Raw genomic sequence first — 17,835 nt, forward strand, 5'->3', positions numbered from 1 at the left:
GTGGCTGGCCTCAAACCTCAGCCCCTCCCTCGGTCTCTGCGAAGTTAAAAAGTTTAACAGAGGAAAAGAGTAAGAGAAGAACGGGTCACCGCTCGCGCTTGTGGCGCGCATGCGCAGTTTCTGCTCTCGGTCTCCTCTTGGCGCCTTGGGGCAGTGAAAGTCCGTGAGAAATTTCCCGTCGGCGCGGAAGATGCGCGCCACTTCCGGCCGGGCTCCTAACAACGGGGGAGGTTGGTAACCAGGGAGGGGGGGATGGCGGAGCGGGTGCCGGAGCCCGAGGCGGAGGCGGAGGCTGAGGCGGGCGCAGGCGGGGAGGCGGCGGCCGAGGAGGGCGCGGCGGGCCGCAAGGCGCGGGGTCGGCCGCGGCTCACGGAGTCCGACCGAGCCCGGCGGCGGCTCGAGTCCCGGAAGAAGTACGACGTGCGGCGTGTGTACCTGGGCGAGGCGCACGGGCCCTGGGTGGACCTGCGGCGCCGCAGCGGCTGGAGCGACGCCAAGCTCGCAGCCTATCTCATCTCGCTGGAGCGCGGCCAGCGTAGCGGCCGCCACGGGTGAGGGGGCCCGGCCAGAGGGAGGGAGGGAGAGAGCGAGGGAGGAGACGCCCCCATCCCTGCCAAGCCTGGTCCCGCCCCCTCTGCCCACGGCCCCGCCCCCGGCACCTGTGAGCCCCGCCCAGTGGCCGGGCCGCCGGCCTGGGTCTCCTACCGCCGGTCCTGGGACGCGCCTGGCTCGCGGCCCCGCCTCCCGGCTTTCCAACTGTCCAATTCTAGGATGCGCCCAGCCTCTCGACCCGCCTCTTAGTACTTTGCCCCGCCCACCAGATTTCTGGCTGCCCAATCCTAGTGCCGGCCCCACCTCCAAGCATTCTAACTACCTAGTCCCTGGAGGGGCGGCCCCGCCTCCTGAGGCCTTAACGTCCCTTCTTCCTTGCTGGGCCTTGGGATCTCAAATGCCTCATCTTCTAAAACCCCTACTGTGCAGGCTGGGGCTGTGACTGGATACACTGGGCAACGCAGCCCTGTCCCTCATGAGGTTCTGGCACTCCATCTGGGGTTCTGTGCCTCCCCATTCCCACGACCCTTCACCTCAGACATAGAAAGACTCCTCTCGATCCAGATCGCGTTCCTTTAAACCTCTTGGCTCCTGGGGAACACCTTAGCCCATGGAGACTCAGGTGAAGAGGAAGTCCCAAGTTAGCCGCTCGGGTAGAAGGCAGGCCTTTGCAAGAGTCTCAGTCTTGAGAATGAGGAATGTGGATGCAATTCTTCCTTCCTGCCTAATAGGTTGGCGTGACAATTAAATGAGTTAAAATACAGCAGAAGGCTTAGAACGTGGTTGGCACGAGGTGAGCACTCCAAGTATTAGTTGTAATGATGATATTTGTTCTCTGTCGCAATGCTGCGACAGTATCCTCCTTGTGCCCTGGTTTTTATTTGCACACATTGCACATTGGCATGTTCCTCTGGGGGGAGATTCTAAGGGTCAAGGATCAACCAGATCCTTCTGAATTGCACTACCACCGCCCTGCGGTGGCAGGCTGGCTTATATGCCCAAGAGTAAATCAGGAAATGCTGGGCATTTAAAAAACTCAAGTTAGTGTTCCATTATTGGAGTTTCTTTTCTTTTTTCTAGACAGTGCAAGTGGGGATGGTGGAGTGTGAAGGGAGAGCAGAGTGAGAAGGAGAAAGAATCTTAAGCAGGCTCCACACCCAGTGCAGCGTGGAACCTGTCACGGGGCTCTGTCTTACAGCCCTGAGATCATGACCTGAGCTGAAATCAGTAGTCCCACACCTAACTGATTGAGCCACCCAGACACCCCCACACACACATTAGTGGAGTTACTGATTCAGTTAATCTGGGTAGAGTTGCAGACCTTTGCTTTTTTTCTGCAAAGCTGCCAGGGAGACATTATGTGCAGCTGGAGTTAAGAACCACTGGCCAGAGGGAGCTCCTGGAGGTCCCTAAGCTGAAAGTGGTATTTTCATTAAAAAAAAAAAAAAATTATTTATTTAACAAAGAAGAGGAGAAGCAGGCTCCCCGCCGAGCAGAGAGCCCGATGCGGGGCTCAATCCAAGGACTCTGAGACCATGACCTGAGCCAAAGGTAGAGGCTTAACCCACTGAGCCACCCAGTTGCTCCTGAAAGTGGTACTTTCAGAAGCTCAGTTTGTGTAGTCGTGCAAGACTGGGGCCAGGACACTGAGACAGCCCAGGCCATACATGGCAATAACTGGGCCCCAGGACACATGGGTAGTCGGGAAAACACAAACCCTGAATGAGGGGTCTCGATGGGAAATGGACATGACCAGAGATAGGGGGTCACTTATTTCAACTGTTCAATTATTTGTACCTGTCTTGTCCCTGGAAGATTTCAGTTCAAGACTATGTGCAACTTGGACCAGAAGACAGAAATGAAAAGTGGGATGAAAAGAGAAAAGAGAGGTGCTGGGTGACTCAGTAAGTTGGGCCTCTGCCTTAGGCTCCGGTTTTCATCTCGGGGTCCCAGGATCAGGCCTGCCTCGAGCTCTCTGCTTGGCAGGGATCCTGCCTCTCCCTCTGCCTCTACTCCTCCCCACTGCTTGTGCCTGCACTCTCTGTCAAATAAATAAATAAAACTTGAAAAGATAAAGGAAAAGGAGGGACATGGTGGGGCCAGGATCTGTGCTATTGGATTGAAACATAAGTCACAGGGGACATGGCAAGGGCAGTTTTGTGGCATAGTGAATTAAAAACCCAACCAGAGGGGTTCAAAAGACATGACAACGTGGGAACAGAGAATGGGCCATAAATTTGCCTCAGAAGCATCCTAGCAGCCAGTGGGAAAAGGGAAACAATGGCCAATAGTAGGGTTTCCGGTACCCGTTTGTTTAGGGAACGCTTCATCAGCACCCACTGTGTGCCAGGCACTGGCGTGAGTGCTGACGGTGCAGCAGGAAACAGCACAGAAAGTCACTGACTTACAGAGTCGCCATTTTAGAGGCCAGAGGGCGGAGGCTTGTCCACTGTGCAAAGGCTTGTCTGCTGTATTACTTTACATTTACTATTATTTATGATCATGAATAAATTACATGTGAGAGATTGATGGGGCTATGTAAAGAAAAAAAGTGAAATAGGGAAAGAGGAATCAGGAGGGGGTGCTGGAGGTTTAAATGGTGTGTTAGGGTGGGCTGCAGTGAGAGGATAGCATCCAGGATACAGACCTGAACGAGGCGGGGAAAGCCATGCAGATAACTGCAGGAAGAGTGTTTGAGGAAGAAGGAGTGGCAGGTGCAAAGGCCCTGAGGCAGAGCCCAGCCTGGTGTGTGCATGAGGCAGTGAGGAGACCCATGTGGCTGGAGCACAGTGAAAGGATGAAGAGTGGGAAAAGACGAGGACAGGAAGGTGACAGGAACTTACAGACTGCATGGAGGACTCTGGTTTTTCCTCCCAGTTAAGTGGGAGGCCTGATGGGATTTTTTTTCTTTGCTTTTTTTAAGTACAGAATTTCAGACAGAGAGGTCCCATACCTGGCTTATATTTTAACAGAAGCACTCTCCAGGGTATGCGTGGCAGGAGGATTGGGTGAGGGTTGCCCCGAAACAAGGTTGACTAAGAGCTGGCAGTCTTTGATGCTGGTGATGGTCTTTAGGAGGTTCACTCTTCTCTCTAGCTTTGTATGTGTTTAAGTTTTTCCTTTTACATCTTACAATGTTAACAAGAAAATCAGAAGAAGCACACGGACTCCGATGTTGAGGCTCTGGGAGGGGAGGGCCAGAGCTGGTAGACGGGGAGGGAGCTGACTGCACCGGTCCAGGTGAGTGAGGCAGGGCCGTGCAGAAGTGGGGAGAAGTGACTGAAATCAGGGCCAGCAGGGTTTGCTGTTGGGTGTGGATATGAGAAACGATGACCCCCAGGTTTGGACTTGAGCACCTGGAAGGTTGCAGGGGCCGGTAACAGAGAAGGGACAGGTCGGGGGACAATACAACAGCTCACGTGTGTGATGTCTGAGAAACCCCTACATGTAGTGCTGGGGAGGCATGCTGGTGGCGGTGTGGTCAGGAGAGGGCCAGGTGGGAGATCCGGGTTTGGGGGTCACCAGGCCAGTGATGGTACAGTGCCAGAGGTTGCTAAGGGGGTGCAGGTACACACACAGGTCTGAGCCCGGCACTCGCTCTCTGTGATCAGAGAGGTCAGGGAGACAAGGGAGAAGCAGCAGCCAGGAGGCTGGTGCAGAACTTTCTGGGCCAGCGTCCTGGAGGCCGAGGGAAGGACCTGCGGTCTGACACTGCTGGGCCGAGGGAGGCAGCCACCCCCAGGGTCTGGAACAGGACAGTTTGTGGTGGAGAAGACCCTGACTCGAGGGGCTCAGGAGAGACGCAGGAGAAGACAGGGAGACTGCACACACATATAGACAGCTCCGAGGGAGTGGGGAGAGGAATGAGCAGGACTTGGCAGGGAAGGGGCTCCAGATTATTTAAATCCAGTGTAGGACTGGTGGTGTGTTGGGACACTTGGCGGGGATGAGGGAGTCGAGCATGAAAGCAAATGGCAGAGGAGAGCGAAGGAGAGCTGTTGGGCACCCTTGGGGGCTGGCCACTGTGGGGAAAGCAGAGCCCCAAGGAAGCCCCAGAAGCTGCTGCCCTCCAACAGGGTGATGTGTAAGGGCTGGAACCCAGAGAAGTGGACAGGGGGAGGGAAGGCGGTTTGAGGTCTGGCCTCGTTTAATCGCCACAGCGACTCCGTGTGGGAGTTACGGCTGTTTTCCCCACTTCGCAGGTGAGGACACTGAGGCTCAGAGGGGACAAGACCTGCTCAAGGTCACACAGCTAGTCAAGAGCGGAGAGGAGACTTGAACTTGGATCTGAGGCACCCAGCCGTTCCCTAGCACCAAGCGCCGTTCCCAGTCATGGCAAGGGTTTGAGCGCACAGAGGCGGCCGCGGGTGTTTGCACTTGGCCAGCCTGCCCCTCCGAGCGAAGGAGAGAGCTGTGGGCGGGGATGGAAGCATCTGGGATGGGGGCGGCCGGAGACCTGGACGAGGGCAGAGCCAGGGGCAGAGGAGCCAGGGGAACTGTCTTGGGACCAGACTCGGGGTGCAATCCCAGGACAGGTGTGATCAGCCTGGACAGGTGGGGTAGATGGTGAAGCTTGTCAGCTTCACCTGACAAGCCCCTGGACTGCCTGTCAGGGTGATTTGTGTGGAAAGCACGGTCTGGGCCATAGCGGGGAGGCCAGCGTTCCAGGGCCGGGCTCTGTGAGGACATCAGTAATGGCAGTGATCATCTCTACCACTTGCTGAGCAGTTACTTAGTCCCCGGGGCCATGCTAAGCTCTTGCAGTGCGTATAACCTCATGCCAGGCCCACAAGAAAGGGACGGTTATGATCCCACGCTACAGATGGGCAACTGAGGCATGGGGAGACAAGGTCACCCAGGGTCTCAGGGCCTCCTGCTGCAGCGTAGAAAAGGAAGGATGAGGGGCATCTGGCTGGTTCAGTTGGAAGAGCACGCGACCCTTCATCTCGGGCTCATGAGTTCAAGCCCCACGTTGGGTGCAGAGATTACTTATTTATTTTTTTTAAGACTTTTTTATTTATTTGAGGGCGAGAGAGAAAGAGAGTGCAAGTGGGGGGAGGGGCAGAAGGAGGAGACAGAGAATCTTAAGCAGACTCCCTGCTGAGCGATCTCATACCCCTGAGTCCAGAGCTGAGATCCAGAGTCAGACGCTTAACCCACGGAGCCACCCAGGTACCCCGGTGTAGAGATTACTTAAATAAATTAATTTTATTTTATTTTTTTTTTTTAAAAAAGGAAGGATGAGGGAGAAGCCAGAGCAGGTGGGCAGATCCAGAAGCGTGGTGTCAGGAAGGCAGAGGGAGCCCAAGCGGATGCGGGAGGACTAACTCCAAAACACCTGCCCTCAGCACACGTAGAGCCAGTGCTGGGCCACAGTACGGGGTCAGGATCCCACCTAGTGGTTCTGGTGGCCATCTGGGGGGTGGGAATCCTTGGCGGGCCCCCAATGCTTAGGCCTCGGTCATGGCAGCACATGGTCAGGGTGTCACACTCCGGCCAAAGTGGGGAAGGCCCCAGAAGCTGGTGACATGGTGACCAGAGCATGTGGGCCTGAGCTGGCTGCAGGGGTGGCACTGATGGAGGGGGCAGCACCTTGGGTGGGGGCCCACATAGAGCCTGCAGTGAGGGCCAGGGGCAGGGTCTTTAGCAGGGCCAGCCCTCCTGGCTTGGCCTGACGGTCTCTGCAGGGATCTCAGCCAGCCTGAGGGGCGGGAGCTGCTGGGCCCTGGATAGGGCCAACTCCATGAATGTCCTTTTGTTACGGAATAAACGACCACGGACCTAGTGGCTTAAAACCACACGAATTATCTCACATTTCTGTGGGTCAGGACTCTAGCATGTGTAGGCTGGATCTTTTGCTCAAGGTCTCACAGGGCTGAAACAAGGCTTTCAGCTGGCCGCATCTTCATCCGGAGGCTCAGCTAGGGAAGGAGTGGCTTCCAGACTCCCTCGGAGCGTTGGCAGAATTCATTCCCCCCTGCATTGTACAGCTGAGGTCCCCACAGCCTTGAGGCCGTCTACCAGGATTGCTGTCAGCTCCCAGAGGCCGTTCTCAGGTCCTAGCCCCTCATAGGCCATTCCTATCCTCATACTCAAGGGCTCCCCTGATTAGGCCAAGCCCACCTTGGAAAGCTGCCTCCCGATTCATTCCAAGTCACCTAGGCACAGGAGTGGTATCCCAGCATATTGTCAGGCCGCCCCACTCATGAGGAGAGGATTACAAGTGTGTGACCCGGGGGTAGGAATCATGGGGCCAGTGTAGAATTCTGCCTGCCACACTGACTTTCTGTTACCCTTTTCTGAGTTCTCCACTCCCTGGCCACAGGCCCCTGGGCAGGCAGCCTCACTGCTCAGCCTCATTTTCCCACTTGGTGAAATGGATGGCGATGCTAGACCACAGTCCCAGGGCTGGTGTCCGTGGAGGAGAGAGGCCACATGCAGACCCCGGGGAAACAGGACAACAGCTACAATTCGGCCTTGGAGCAGGGTGCCATCACTGGCTCAGCGTCAGCCATGCCCTGTGTTCACTTCCCCTGCCTCTCTCTCTTACAGGAAGCCGTGGGAGCAGGTCCCCAAAAAGCCAAAGCGGAAGAAAAGTAAGTGGGGGTGCAGCCAGCAGGGAGGGGATGGGTGTTGGGAGCAAGTGGCTTTGTTGTTCGTTCCCTCAGTCATTGTCAGGCCCCATCTGTGGAGCGCCTGCACGGGACAGTGCTGAGTGGACCGGCCCAGACGCAGCCCTGCCCTCCCAGAGCCCATGGTCTCAGGGGAAGACAAGGGACAGGCCCAGCAGGGCCGTGGCAGGGAATTAGGGACACTGGGGGCCCAGAGGAAGGGCCTGACCCAGCTGGGCCTGCGGAGAGCTTGGGGACAGGGGCAGGAAGGGGACCGGCACCTGTGCTATGCCCAGTGGGGGTACCCCACCCCCCCATCTCATACATAAAAGGCCAAGTCCCCACCCCACACTGCACAGCTGACAAGGGGCCAGGCCAGAGCACACCCATGTTACCCGAGCCGTCCCCTTAGCTCCTGCACTGTCCTGCCTGATGCGTGGGAGTCACCCAGGGAAGAGCTGGACAGGGCAGAGGGAACAGCTTGTGTGGGGGCCTTAAGAGCACATCACGTGCCAAGCTGAGAGGATCAGGGCACGAGCAGTCGGAGTGGAGGCCTGCCACGAGTCCCTCCTACCCCCAGGCCGCAACCTCTGAGCCCCCGCTCTGTGGGTCTCAGGCCTTGTCCAGCAGGGTGAGGGCCAGCAGTCTGGGAACAGCCATCAGGTGGCCATGAGTCCCGTCCCTTCTCACAGTTGTCAGAAGCAAGGGCCGAGCTAAACCTGTGGCCTCCCAAGTCCCAAAGGGGTGAGGAGGGAGATAAGGAGACAAGTGCGGTGTGGAGGGGCGGCTAGGGGCGGGGTCCCTCTTGTCCCCACGGTCATCACAGAGCTGAAGTCCCCAGACAGCATCCCTAGGCCCCAGGACCCTTCTGGGCACCCTCCTCATCTCCCAAGCTGGAAGATGGGGAGGACGGCTTCCTCCCCCTTGGCTGCAAGGCCAGCATCATTAGACAAATGACAGGTTCCATTTCTTGAGCATTCAGAGTGTACCCAGCCCGTCCCATGCCCTGTCCTTGTCTTCCCTGCCTCCCCTCTGGCAGCCCACAAGGAGTGGGGACGGTTACTCGCCCCCGGCCCAGAGGAGGCAGCTGAGGTTCAGAGAAGCTGGATCCACCCGGCTACAAAGTGGCAGTCAGAGTTTGAACCCCGCAGTCAGGCTCCACTGGGCCCACCTCCTTGAAGCATCAACTCATCCAGCAAGCCATCCTGCCAGGCCCTGCATGGGCACTGGGGACACAAGAGGACCAGCAGACAGGTGTCCCCGCCCTTGGGGAGCTGGCACTCTAGCAGGGAAGACAGAAACACAGATGGGATCTGGGTACTACCTGGAAAAAAAAAAGAAGAGCAAGTCAGGTCAGCTAGAAGGACACTGGGGAGGGGACAGGAGACTGAAGGAAAGACCTGAGTGAAGGGGAAAAGGCAAAGCCATTATCTGGAAGGAGACATAGTCCGTGCAAAGGCCCTGAGGCAGGGCAATACCTGGGAGGAAGCCATGAGGCTGGGATGCAGTGATCAAGGAGAAAGGCAGAGAAGGGCTTGGTGGCTCTGGGGAGGACTTTGCCTTTTACCCCCAGCCAGGTAGGAGCCCTGGTGGCTTCTGGGCTGAGGAGGGCATGACCAGACTCAAGCGTTTGCAGTAGGTGCCCTCTGCTGCAGACCGAGTAGACTGGTAGTAGGACAGATGTAGGAGCAGAGAGATGCGGGCAGAGGGGACTCAGCGGGTCCAGGCCAGAGTCTCTGCATAGCAAGCAGCCGCTGACCACCTATCACACGCCGGGCTCCACAGTTCATGTGGTTTCCCTTACAGTGAGGACCCTGTGGCCTGTCTCCATTCTCACCAGCGCAGACCTCACCTCGCAGAGCCTGTTTCTTCATCTGCAGATGGGAGACAGGCCTGGACAGGGTGCAGGAAGGTGTCTCACCGCCCGGGGAGCCAGAAGGCCCGGGCATCCTGGGGCTCTGGATGGGTAGGCAGGGGGCTGGCGATCATTGTCCCTGACCCCGCGCCCCACCCTGTGTGTGCAGGGAGGCGACGCAACGTGAACTGCCTAAAGAACGTGGTGATCTGGTATGAGGACCACAAGCACCGCTGCCCATACGAGCCGCACCTGGCCGAGCTGGACCCCACCTTTGGCCTGTACACCACGGCCGTGTGGCAGTGCGAGGCCGGCCACCGCTACTTCCAGGACCTGCACTCGCCCCTGAAGCCCCTCAGCGAGTCAGACCCCGACAGTGACAAAGGTGGGTCCGAGGGGCGAGGGCTCCACGGCTCCTCTGGGGCCGCGTGGCCCGGGACTCCCTGCCCTCGTGATCTCGTCGGCCTGGAAGCAGTTGAGCGAGGAGGCCAGCGCTGGCTGTGCCAGGGACGGCGCCCCGGCCCCGCAGGCTGGCCTGCCATCTTCCAAGTCCTTCTGGGGCTGAGAGGCAGTGGCCCCCATTTCCCAGAGGGACAGCTGTGACAGCTTGGCCCACCTGTGCCCGAGGCCAGCCGGGCTGGAGGTCAGGAAACCTGGCTCCGTGGCTGGAGGGAGGGGTGGGTGCTGGGCGTCCTCAGGCTCCGCAGCTCTCCTGGCCTCTGCCTCCTCCTCTGTCTTCCCTGGCCCTTTCCCTTTCGGGTCTGGGCTGTCTCCAGCCTCAACCTCTTCCCCTCTCTGCCCTGCGCTCCTCCTTCCTCCCCATTCTCTGTTCGTGAGCTCTCTCTCGTCCCCCCGCCCCTGCTCACTCTTCTGTTTCATCCTCTGCCTTCTGTCTCCTGCCTTCTCCCTGCCCCCACCAGTCTCCCCCACACTCCACTCCCTTCCCCCCAGTCCGTCTCTCCCTGCTCTGCCCCTGCCCCTCATCTGCCACCCCATGTGGGTCACATGTCCTGAGCAAGCAGCCGGACCAGGAGGGACTCAGTTCCCGAGGCCCAGTTGGTCCTGGTGGGGGAGCAGAGGAGGCGCGGCGGGTGGCCTCAGGATCTCGGCTTCAGCTGCAAGAAGGAGCCACGGGGCCGCTGCCAGGTGCCCCGCCGGGGCCGAGGGTGAGGTCAGTTGCCAGGGCTGAGCCTGCGCTGGCAGGAATCACAGAGCAGGTGGCATCCCAGCTGGCCAAGGGGAAGCCGTGGGCGAGAGCTGTTCCAGGTGGGCCCCCCAGCCAACGGCCATCCCATTTGTGTCAGCCAGAGCCCACCGTGCGGGCGGCCCCTCGTCAGTCCTCTCCCCGCTCCAGGTACCCCCCCCACCCCCGCCAACTTAACCCACCCTGAGTCTTCCCTATAGCTCTTCTGTCAGCGCCCCTTGGCTACAGTAGGGAAAACCAAGGCCCTGGGATGAACTGTGACTGACCCTCCTGGTGATGGGTCCGCTGGGCTGGGGATGGCACCCAGAGGAGCCCCCTTGGGCCCCTACTCAACTGTGACACCAGTGGCTGGGGCATCTGGCTCTCAGGAGCGAACGCTGGGATCTACAGTTGGGGGGTTCCGCTGCCGGGACGGGGAGGGGCTGTGTCTCCTGTCCCAGTCCGGTTCCCTCAGCAGCTCCCTTACCAGCTCTCTGCCTGGGGTACCTGCTTCTCACTAAGTAGGCGCACCTCCTGCCGGCACTGTGAGAGGCTATTTCTGTGATTCAGGCCATGATCACCCGGTAAGAAGCGCAGTCTGGCCCCTCACAGTCCGAAGCTACAGCTGGGGAGGCAGGCGAACCCCTAGGCTGTCCCCCCTGCAGCTCACTGGGTGACTGCCCCCTGCTTCACGGTGGAGCCCAGGGATTCAACTCACCCTGCAGATTACAGGGTGTTGCAAGGAGGGGCCGATTCCCCTACCCCACCCCTGCTGCCATCTGGGGGCCTTGAGTCAGGGATAGGGCATTACGATAAGAAGAATAATAGAAAACATTGGTAGGGTGCTTACTCAGAGCCTGGAACTGTCCTAGGCCCTTTACACATATTTCCTCATTACTCCAAACAGCCCCTGGGGAAGGTACCAACTTATCCTCAGGCCCAGAGAGGTTACGTAAGGCCCCCACATCACACAGCGGGTAGGGGGAGCACCAAGATCCCAGCCCCGAAGTCTGGTCCCAGAGTCTGTATGCCCCATGTGACCTTCTGGGAGGGTAGGACGCGCGGTCCCCAGACACTGTGCCCTGAGTCTGTCATGCGTGTGTAACCGAGGGTCAGCCCTTGATTTTTCTGTCCCCTTTTCTCTCCATGAGTGGACTTTAGCATGAAATAGCCTGGGCGAAATGTGGGTCTCCTTGACCTCCATCACAACATCAGGCTGAGATTCATTCGTTTTTACAACCATGTGCTCAGTGTGCACCAGGCGGCCTTCTGGGCCCTGGGGCCTGTGCCTAGGGCCCCCCCCCCATCCTTGTGGAGCTTATGATCTTGAGGGGAAGCAGAGAAGAAACAAGATAAACAATTAAAATCTAGAGAATAGCGGAGAGTGGTATTTCGGAGGAAAATCAGGGAGAGAAAGAATGCTACCTGAGATAAGACAGTCAAAGGCTTCCGTGAATGAACAGCATTTCAGGAAAGGGTCTGATAGAGGTGAGGGAGAAGGCCCCTGTAGGTGTCCGAGAGAAGAATGTTCAGGCAGAGCAAACAGCAAGTGCAAAGGGCCTGAGGCCGGAGCCTGCCTAGTATTCCTAAATACGAGGATGTAGTGCCAGTGGGGTTTGCTGACAAACTGAAAGTGGCTGTGAGAGAAAGAGAAGTCAGGGGCAGCCCTCAAGACTTGGCTTGGCCTGAGCGCCTGGAAGGACAGAGCCGCCATCAACCCCTGAGACAGGGATGTCTGCGAAGGGTGTGGGCTTTTTCTTAGGGAAGATTCAGAGCCCAGAATTACTGAGTGGACTCTCAGGTGGCTGTGAGACTCCCCGCCCCCACCGGGGGCAGCAGAAGAGGCAGTGGGAGGTAAGAGCCCCCAACCCCACAGGAGGTCCAGGCCGAAGCTGTCCACATGGAGACATGGGGTATGGGTAAGGACAGTGTAATGAAAATCCGCATTTGACCTCTCTCCCTGGTTCCTGGCACAGAGCTCCTAAAACCCTTGGAATTTCCCGAGTGATGGGAATGTTCTTCCTTGTTCGTCACGAGCCCCTTTCATAAGGGGCCCCTTTGGAACATACCTGAGTCTGTGCTAATCTTGGTGACTCAGGCAGGGACCCCTAGACAGCTTCAGGACGGGGGCTGGTCACCAAAGACACATGATTAGTGGGGGCGGGGAGGTGGGGAGTCACTCAACCCAAGTCTGACCCCATAGGGCCACCAGAGAGGGGCCAGAAACCCAGAATTCGGGTCTGAGGCTGAGGGAGGAGAGCGTCTCTGAGGAGCAGGGGTGGTCGGGGCACAAGGGGGAACTGAGAAATGAGAGGGGTTTGTGGCTCTGAGGGGGTCACCGTGCCCAGCCCCCAGCAAGCCCTCGACAGATACTGTTGCCGTCACTGTTGCTATCGTGACCGTCCCCTTTCCTTTGTCACCACAGTGGGCAATGGCCTGGCGGCTGGCAGCTCCGACTCTTCCAGCTCTGGCTCGGGCTCCGACTCCGAGGAGCCCCCTGAGGGCCAGCCGGCCAAGGTGGCGGCTGCGGCGGCAGCGGCGGCAGTCACCCCCACCAGCCCGGCAGGCAGCAGCGGGCTCATCACGCAGGAAGGTGTGCACATCCCCTTCGACGTCCACCACGTGGAGAGCCTGGCTGAGCAGGGCACCCCGCTGTGCCCCAACCCAGCAGGCAGCGGGCCTGAGGCCCTGGAGACGGTGGTGTGCGTGCCGGTGCCCGTACAAGTGGGCCCGGGTCCTGGCACCCTCTTTGAGAACATGCCCCAGGAGGCCCTGGGCGAGGTGGTAGCCAGCTGTCCCATGCCGGGCATGGTGCCTGGCTCGCAGGTGATCATCATCGCCGGCCCCGGCTACGATGCCCTCACAGCTGAGGGCATCCACCTCAACGTGGCAGCAGGCAGCGGCGCCCCCACTGGGGGTCTGGGGGATGAGGTGCCCTGCGCGGTGATGGAGGGCGTGGCGGCCTACACCCAGACGGAGCCCGAGGGCAGCCAGCCCAGCACCACAGACCCTGCCGCCTTGGCAGGCATCGAGACCAAGAAAGGTCTGGCGGGGCCAGGAGGGGGGCCGTGCCGGTCCAGGGAGGGCTGCTGGGGTCTCTGGCAGGGGTTGGGGTGCAGGGAGGGAGGGGTGCCCCTGGATCCAACTTCACCACGCAAGTCCCCCCCACGGACACCCGCCCCGTGTCCACCCCCGTAGAGAAGGAGGACTTGTACATGCTTAAGAAGGAGGAGAAGGAGGAGCCTGTAGCCCCGGAGCTGGCGGAGCTGGCGGCCACGGTACCTGAGAGCACAGAACCGGAAGCAGAGGTGGACGGGGAGGAGCTGGACGGCAGTGACATGTCGGCCATCATCTACGAGATCCCCAAGGAGCCTGAGAAGTGGGTGCCTGGGCAGCGGGGGGCTGGGACGAGGAGCAAGCCACGGGCCCATAGCCAGCCTGGTGTGACAGCCCTAACGCCACGGGCCCCTTCCCCTCCAGGAGGCGGCGGAGCAAGCGGACTCGGGTGATGGACGCCGACGGTCTGCTGGAGATGTTCCACTGCCCCTACGAGGGCTGCAGCCAGGTCTACGTGGCCCTCAGCAGTTTCCAGGTGAGACCACTGGCCCAGCAGGCTGAGCAGGGCCTGCTTCCTTTTCCCGCTGCCTGTGTGCAGGCATCTGAGCAGTGTGGCTCACAGATGGTCCCTCATGGCCCCACCAGGTGCCACTGGCCTGCTTCCCACATGCCCACCTCTCAGTAGCTTCTCACTGACCCTGCCTTGGCCACAGGGTGCCAGGTGTCACCTTGCTGCCTCCCCTTCCTGCTCTCCAGTGCCTTTGTCCTGCCTTCTAGTCAGCCTGGACTCAGCCTGCTTTTGCCCCAGCCACCTTCTTGGCTCCGGATGCTTCTTCTCTGGACTTGGCTCGGGAGGCGCCTCCACCAGGAAGTCCTCCCTATCCCCCCCAGGTCTAGTGGGGTCTGCAAGCCCCAGGTCACCACACCATCAAGACGTCCCTGTAGTTTGTCCCCAGGAGGCTGGATGGGATGCCCCAAGGGCAGAGACTGTCCTGTCACATTCCCATCTGTGGCAGGAGGTGGCACCAGTAGGCCTTTGAATTTGCCTGGTCTCATTTTCTAGCATTGTGTTGAGCATATATCGGGTGCCAGGCCTAGAGCTGGGCCCTAGAACTACAGATGTGCTGGTGAGTGGAAGAATAAAAGAACAAAATAATGACTGACGGGCCTGCCCGCCTGGACTGTGGGCACAGCACATCTCCATGGCAAAGCCTGCCTCGGGACTGAGAGCCCTGGAACCCAGGCCAGGCCTGCCACTGCCCACCCGTGAGACATGGGCCAAACCCTCTGCTCCTGGACCCTCATCTCCCCATCCATAAAACCGGGCCAATAGCAGGGCCCCACCGCACGCAAGGTTATGACGAGGCTGCCTGATGCCCCAGCCCAGGCCCTGGCTTTCAGCGGTGCCCAAGAAAGCTGTGGCTGATCCCAGTTGTGTCCCTGAGCCTTTGCTCAGAGCCAGGAGGCCCTTGCAAGGGCAATGGCAAGGGGCCCCCTCTTCGCTCCCCCAGAAAGCCTGGCCCCAGCCTGCCTCCCAGCTACGCTCGTCTGTCCCCATGTGGATAACCCTGGAGGTGGGCCCATGGCACCCACAGCCCCACTCCTGCCCCTCTTGCCTGCAGAACCATGTCAATCTGGTACATCGGAAAGGGAAGACCAAGGTGTGTCCACACCCTGGCTGTGGCAAGAAGTTCTATTTATCCAACCACCTGCGGCGACACATGATCATCCATTCAGGTCAGGCCCCTGGTGGCGCTGGCAGCAAGGGGCATAGGGTCATGGGCCTTGGATCTAGGGCCGGCCATGCAGGCTGGAACCCCAAGGAGCACTGGGTCCCCAGGCATAGGACTGTCCCCCTCCCTGGGACTGACCCCCTGCGCGCAGGCTGCTGACTCCATGGGTAGCTGTGGTTCCTCTATCCAGGGGGAGGGCACGGCTTCAGGTTTTTCAAGAGGTGGGAACCGTGGATTTTTATGTGAAGTCACCCCGAAGTTCAAATATTGGGGTCAAATTCAGACCCACTTTGGCTTGACAGTTTGCACTTGGTGCCTCCTGGGAAGCCGAGCTCACATTTCAGCTCTGCCCCAGAGCCTTCCCCTACAGCCTCTGAGCCTCACCCGGGGTCGTGAGCTGCCCTCGGTATTAACCGCCCTTGTCATTAGATTCAGCAGTGGCTCCCAGAGTTTGTGGGATCTGGTGTCCCTGCGCCCGGAGGGCCGGGAGCCCGCCAGGGAAGCCGGTTTTGGCAGCGCGGCAGAGACATCCCGCAGCCCCCGCCCCCGACGGCCGCGCCCTCAGCCCCGCATCTCCCCAGGTGTCCGTGAATTCACCTGCGAAACCTGCGGCAAGTCCTTCAAGAGGAAGAACCACCTAGAGGTACACCGACGCACGCACACCGGCGAGACGCCCCTGCAGTGAGTGACAGGGTTCCCCGTGAGGTTGATGGGGGTGCTGCGGGGGAGAGGAGAGGTCCTGGGCCTGTAGCCGCAGAGGGCGGGTCCACCCCTCGGGTTGGGGGTGGGTCCTAGTGGCTTGGGCCCCACCCCCAATGCGGCCCCACCTCAGTCTGACCCCGCCCCCGGTGTCGCCCGCCGGCTCCCGGCAGGTGCGAGATCTGTGGCTACCAGTGCCGACAGCGTGCATCGCTCAACTGGCACATGAAGAAGCACACCGCCGAGGTGCAGTACAACTTCACGTGCGAGCGCTGCGGGAAGCGCTTCGAGAAGCTGGACAGTGTCAAGTTTCACACGCTCAAAAGCCACCCGGACCACAAGCCAGCCTGATCCATCCAACCACTGATCGCCCTTATTTATTTGTCCGCTCGGACACGATGCCCGGGCTTGCCGGGGCCCGGACAGCCGCGGGGGCCTCCCGGACCGCCGGCCGGAAGGAGGCGCCCCTGCCCTGCCCCAGGGCTGGGCCCCCCGGGGCTGGTCCCCCCTCAACCCCACTCTATCTCTGGAGGTGGTGCCTGGGGCTTGCACTGCTAGAACTGTGTCAGAGAGCAGAGCGAGATTAAAGAGCGAGAAAGGAGATGCCCTTCCCCTAGGCCTGGATGATTGGAGTGGGGTGGGCGGGCCCCTCCTTGTCTCTATCTTCATCCCTTCCAGAGCAAGGCCAAGCCAGGCGGTGATGACCCTACAAGCCAGAAGATGCCCTTTTCTTAACAGCTTCTGCTAGGCCTCAGCTATCTGGACCTGGCAGCTCCCAACACTCCCTGTCACAGGCCCACGGGTGGGAGGTTGGGAGCCTGGGAGGCCACTGGACATCTCCCAAGACTCAGGATCCTCATGCTCACTCCTAATTCTTCCCATGGAACACACATTCCCCACCATCAGGGAGCTCAGAGACCGGTTGGGGAGATGTTCAGTAGATCTCTAAGTAAGATGTCTACAGCTGTGACAAGCGCCCTGCAGGAAATAGAGTGATGTTAGTTTCTGGCTGTTTAAGTCGGTGGTCAGGGCGGTCCTTTCTGAGATGGTGGCATTTGAGTGTAGACCAGAATGACAAAGAGGTTCCGTCCCTGAAGAAAGCTGGAGGAGGCAAATCCTAGGGCGAAGGAACAGCCAGTGCCAAAGCCCCGAGGTAGAACGGCTCGGCTTGTTCCTGGAACAGGAAGCCGCGGTGGGGAGGGAAGTTGGCAGCAATGGGGCGGCTGCCCTGGCCCCATTTCCCGGAGGAGGATGCTGAGGTCGCCGCCGCCTCCTGGTCGCTAGCAAGAGAAGCGGGGAGCGATACGAAGCCGGCGGCCGCCAGGTGGCGCGCAAGCTGCGTGGGCCCTGGTGGCTGCAGCCACGTGACCCCGGGGACCGCATCCGCGAGCCCGGGCACGTGCCCGAGGGAGCCCAGTGGCGCCACGCGCAGATTGGTCCCTTGGCTCCTCACCAGTCCGTGGGGGCGGGGCCGGAGCTAGGCTTCATTTTACACTTTGGACCAGGGGTTATCCCAACCAGGGATGGAAGTGTCGGCGGGTATGAGCAAGTCTGGCCGCTGGGGCCACCCACGCGAGCTCCCCAAATCTCCCAGGGCTCAGTCCCCTTAGCTATCCTCGCACATCCAGAGCCAGCAGTTTCCATGGAAACCGCAGCCGGGTCCGCGCGCCCAGGAGGAGCTCCCCTCCCGGCAAAGGCACAGTTTGCAATACGATAGGAGCCGGGAGGAACACGGGGTGGGAACAAGCCTTCGTTCGGGGTCTCTAGGGTTAGCAGCCAAGGTCGCCCAGGCAAACCCAAGAGGGGGCCACCAGGGACCTGCAACGCCACCGCCCAGGTTGCGCGGGCCACTGTGATTGGCCTGTCCTCTCCATCAGCGTGGCAGGGCTCTCTGCTGCGCGCTGTCTCATTGGCTCAATCTCGAGGGCATCCTCCCGCAATTGGTTCTCTAGAGGACAGTCTCTGATTGGTCAAATTAGGTTCTCCTCGCTGGGTTTGATGGCATTCTTGGACAGTCTGGAACCTAAAAGGGCGTGCAGGGACGAGGGTAGGGTGGAGGCTGTGACTCCTGGATTAGGGGCCCCGCGCTAAGCATCCCGCAGCGCCCTCCGCCAGACCGTCGGGCCGCTGTCTGTGGTGCTGAAG

The 17,835-nt window shown here is 59.7% G+C and overlaps 1 protein-coding gene across 1 annotated transcript; it reads left to right on the forward strand.

Moving 5' to 3' along the window:
- Positions 1–198: 198 nt before the first annotated feature.
- ZNF653 (zinc finger protein 653) lies at positions 199–16,291 on the forward strand. Its single transcript, XM_045083661.1, has 9 exons — positions 199–551; positions 7,105–7,148; positions 9,188–9,403; positions 12,627–13,244; positions 13,400–13,580; positions 13,682–13,793; positions 14,881–14,995; positions 15,573–15,672; positions 15,864–16,291. The coding sequence occupies exons 1-9, from the start codon at positions 253–255 to the stop codon at positions 16,039–16,041; spliced, it is 1,863 nt and encodes a 620-aa protein (XP_044939596.1). The 5' UTR covers positions 199–252; the 3' UTR covers positions 16,042–16,291.
- The last annotated feature ends 1,544 nt before the right edge of the window (positions 16,292–17,835 follow it).

The sequence above is a fragment of the Mustela putorius genome, unplaced genomic scaffold, assembly GCF_011764305.1.
Source record: "Mustela putorius furo isolate JIRA1106 unplaced genomic scaffold, ASM1176430v1.1 tig00000095_pilon_pilon_pilon, whole genome shotgun sequence".
In the NCBI taxonomy this organism is placed as follows: domain Eukaryota; kingdom Metazoa; phylum Chordata; class Mammalia; order Carnivora; family Mustelidae; genus Mustela; species Mustela putorius.

What these genes read in the sequence shown, in the direction of transcription:
- ZNF653 (XM_045083661.1), top strand. Translation starts at nt 253, where the DNA reads ATGGCGGAGCGGGTGCCGGAGCCCGAGGCGGAGGCGGAGGCTGAGGCG. An exon ending in ACACATGATCATCCATTCAG is followed by an intron (nt 14,996 to 15,572) that starts GTCAGGCCCCTG and finishes GCATCTCCCCAG; the next exon opens with GTGTCCGTGAATTCACCTGC. An exon ending in ACCGGCGAGACGCCCCTGCA is followed by an intron (nt 15,673 to 15,863) that starts GTGAGTGACAGG and finishes GGCTCCCGGCAG; the next exon opens with GTGCGAGATCTGTGGCTACC.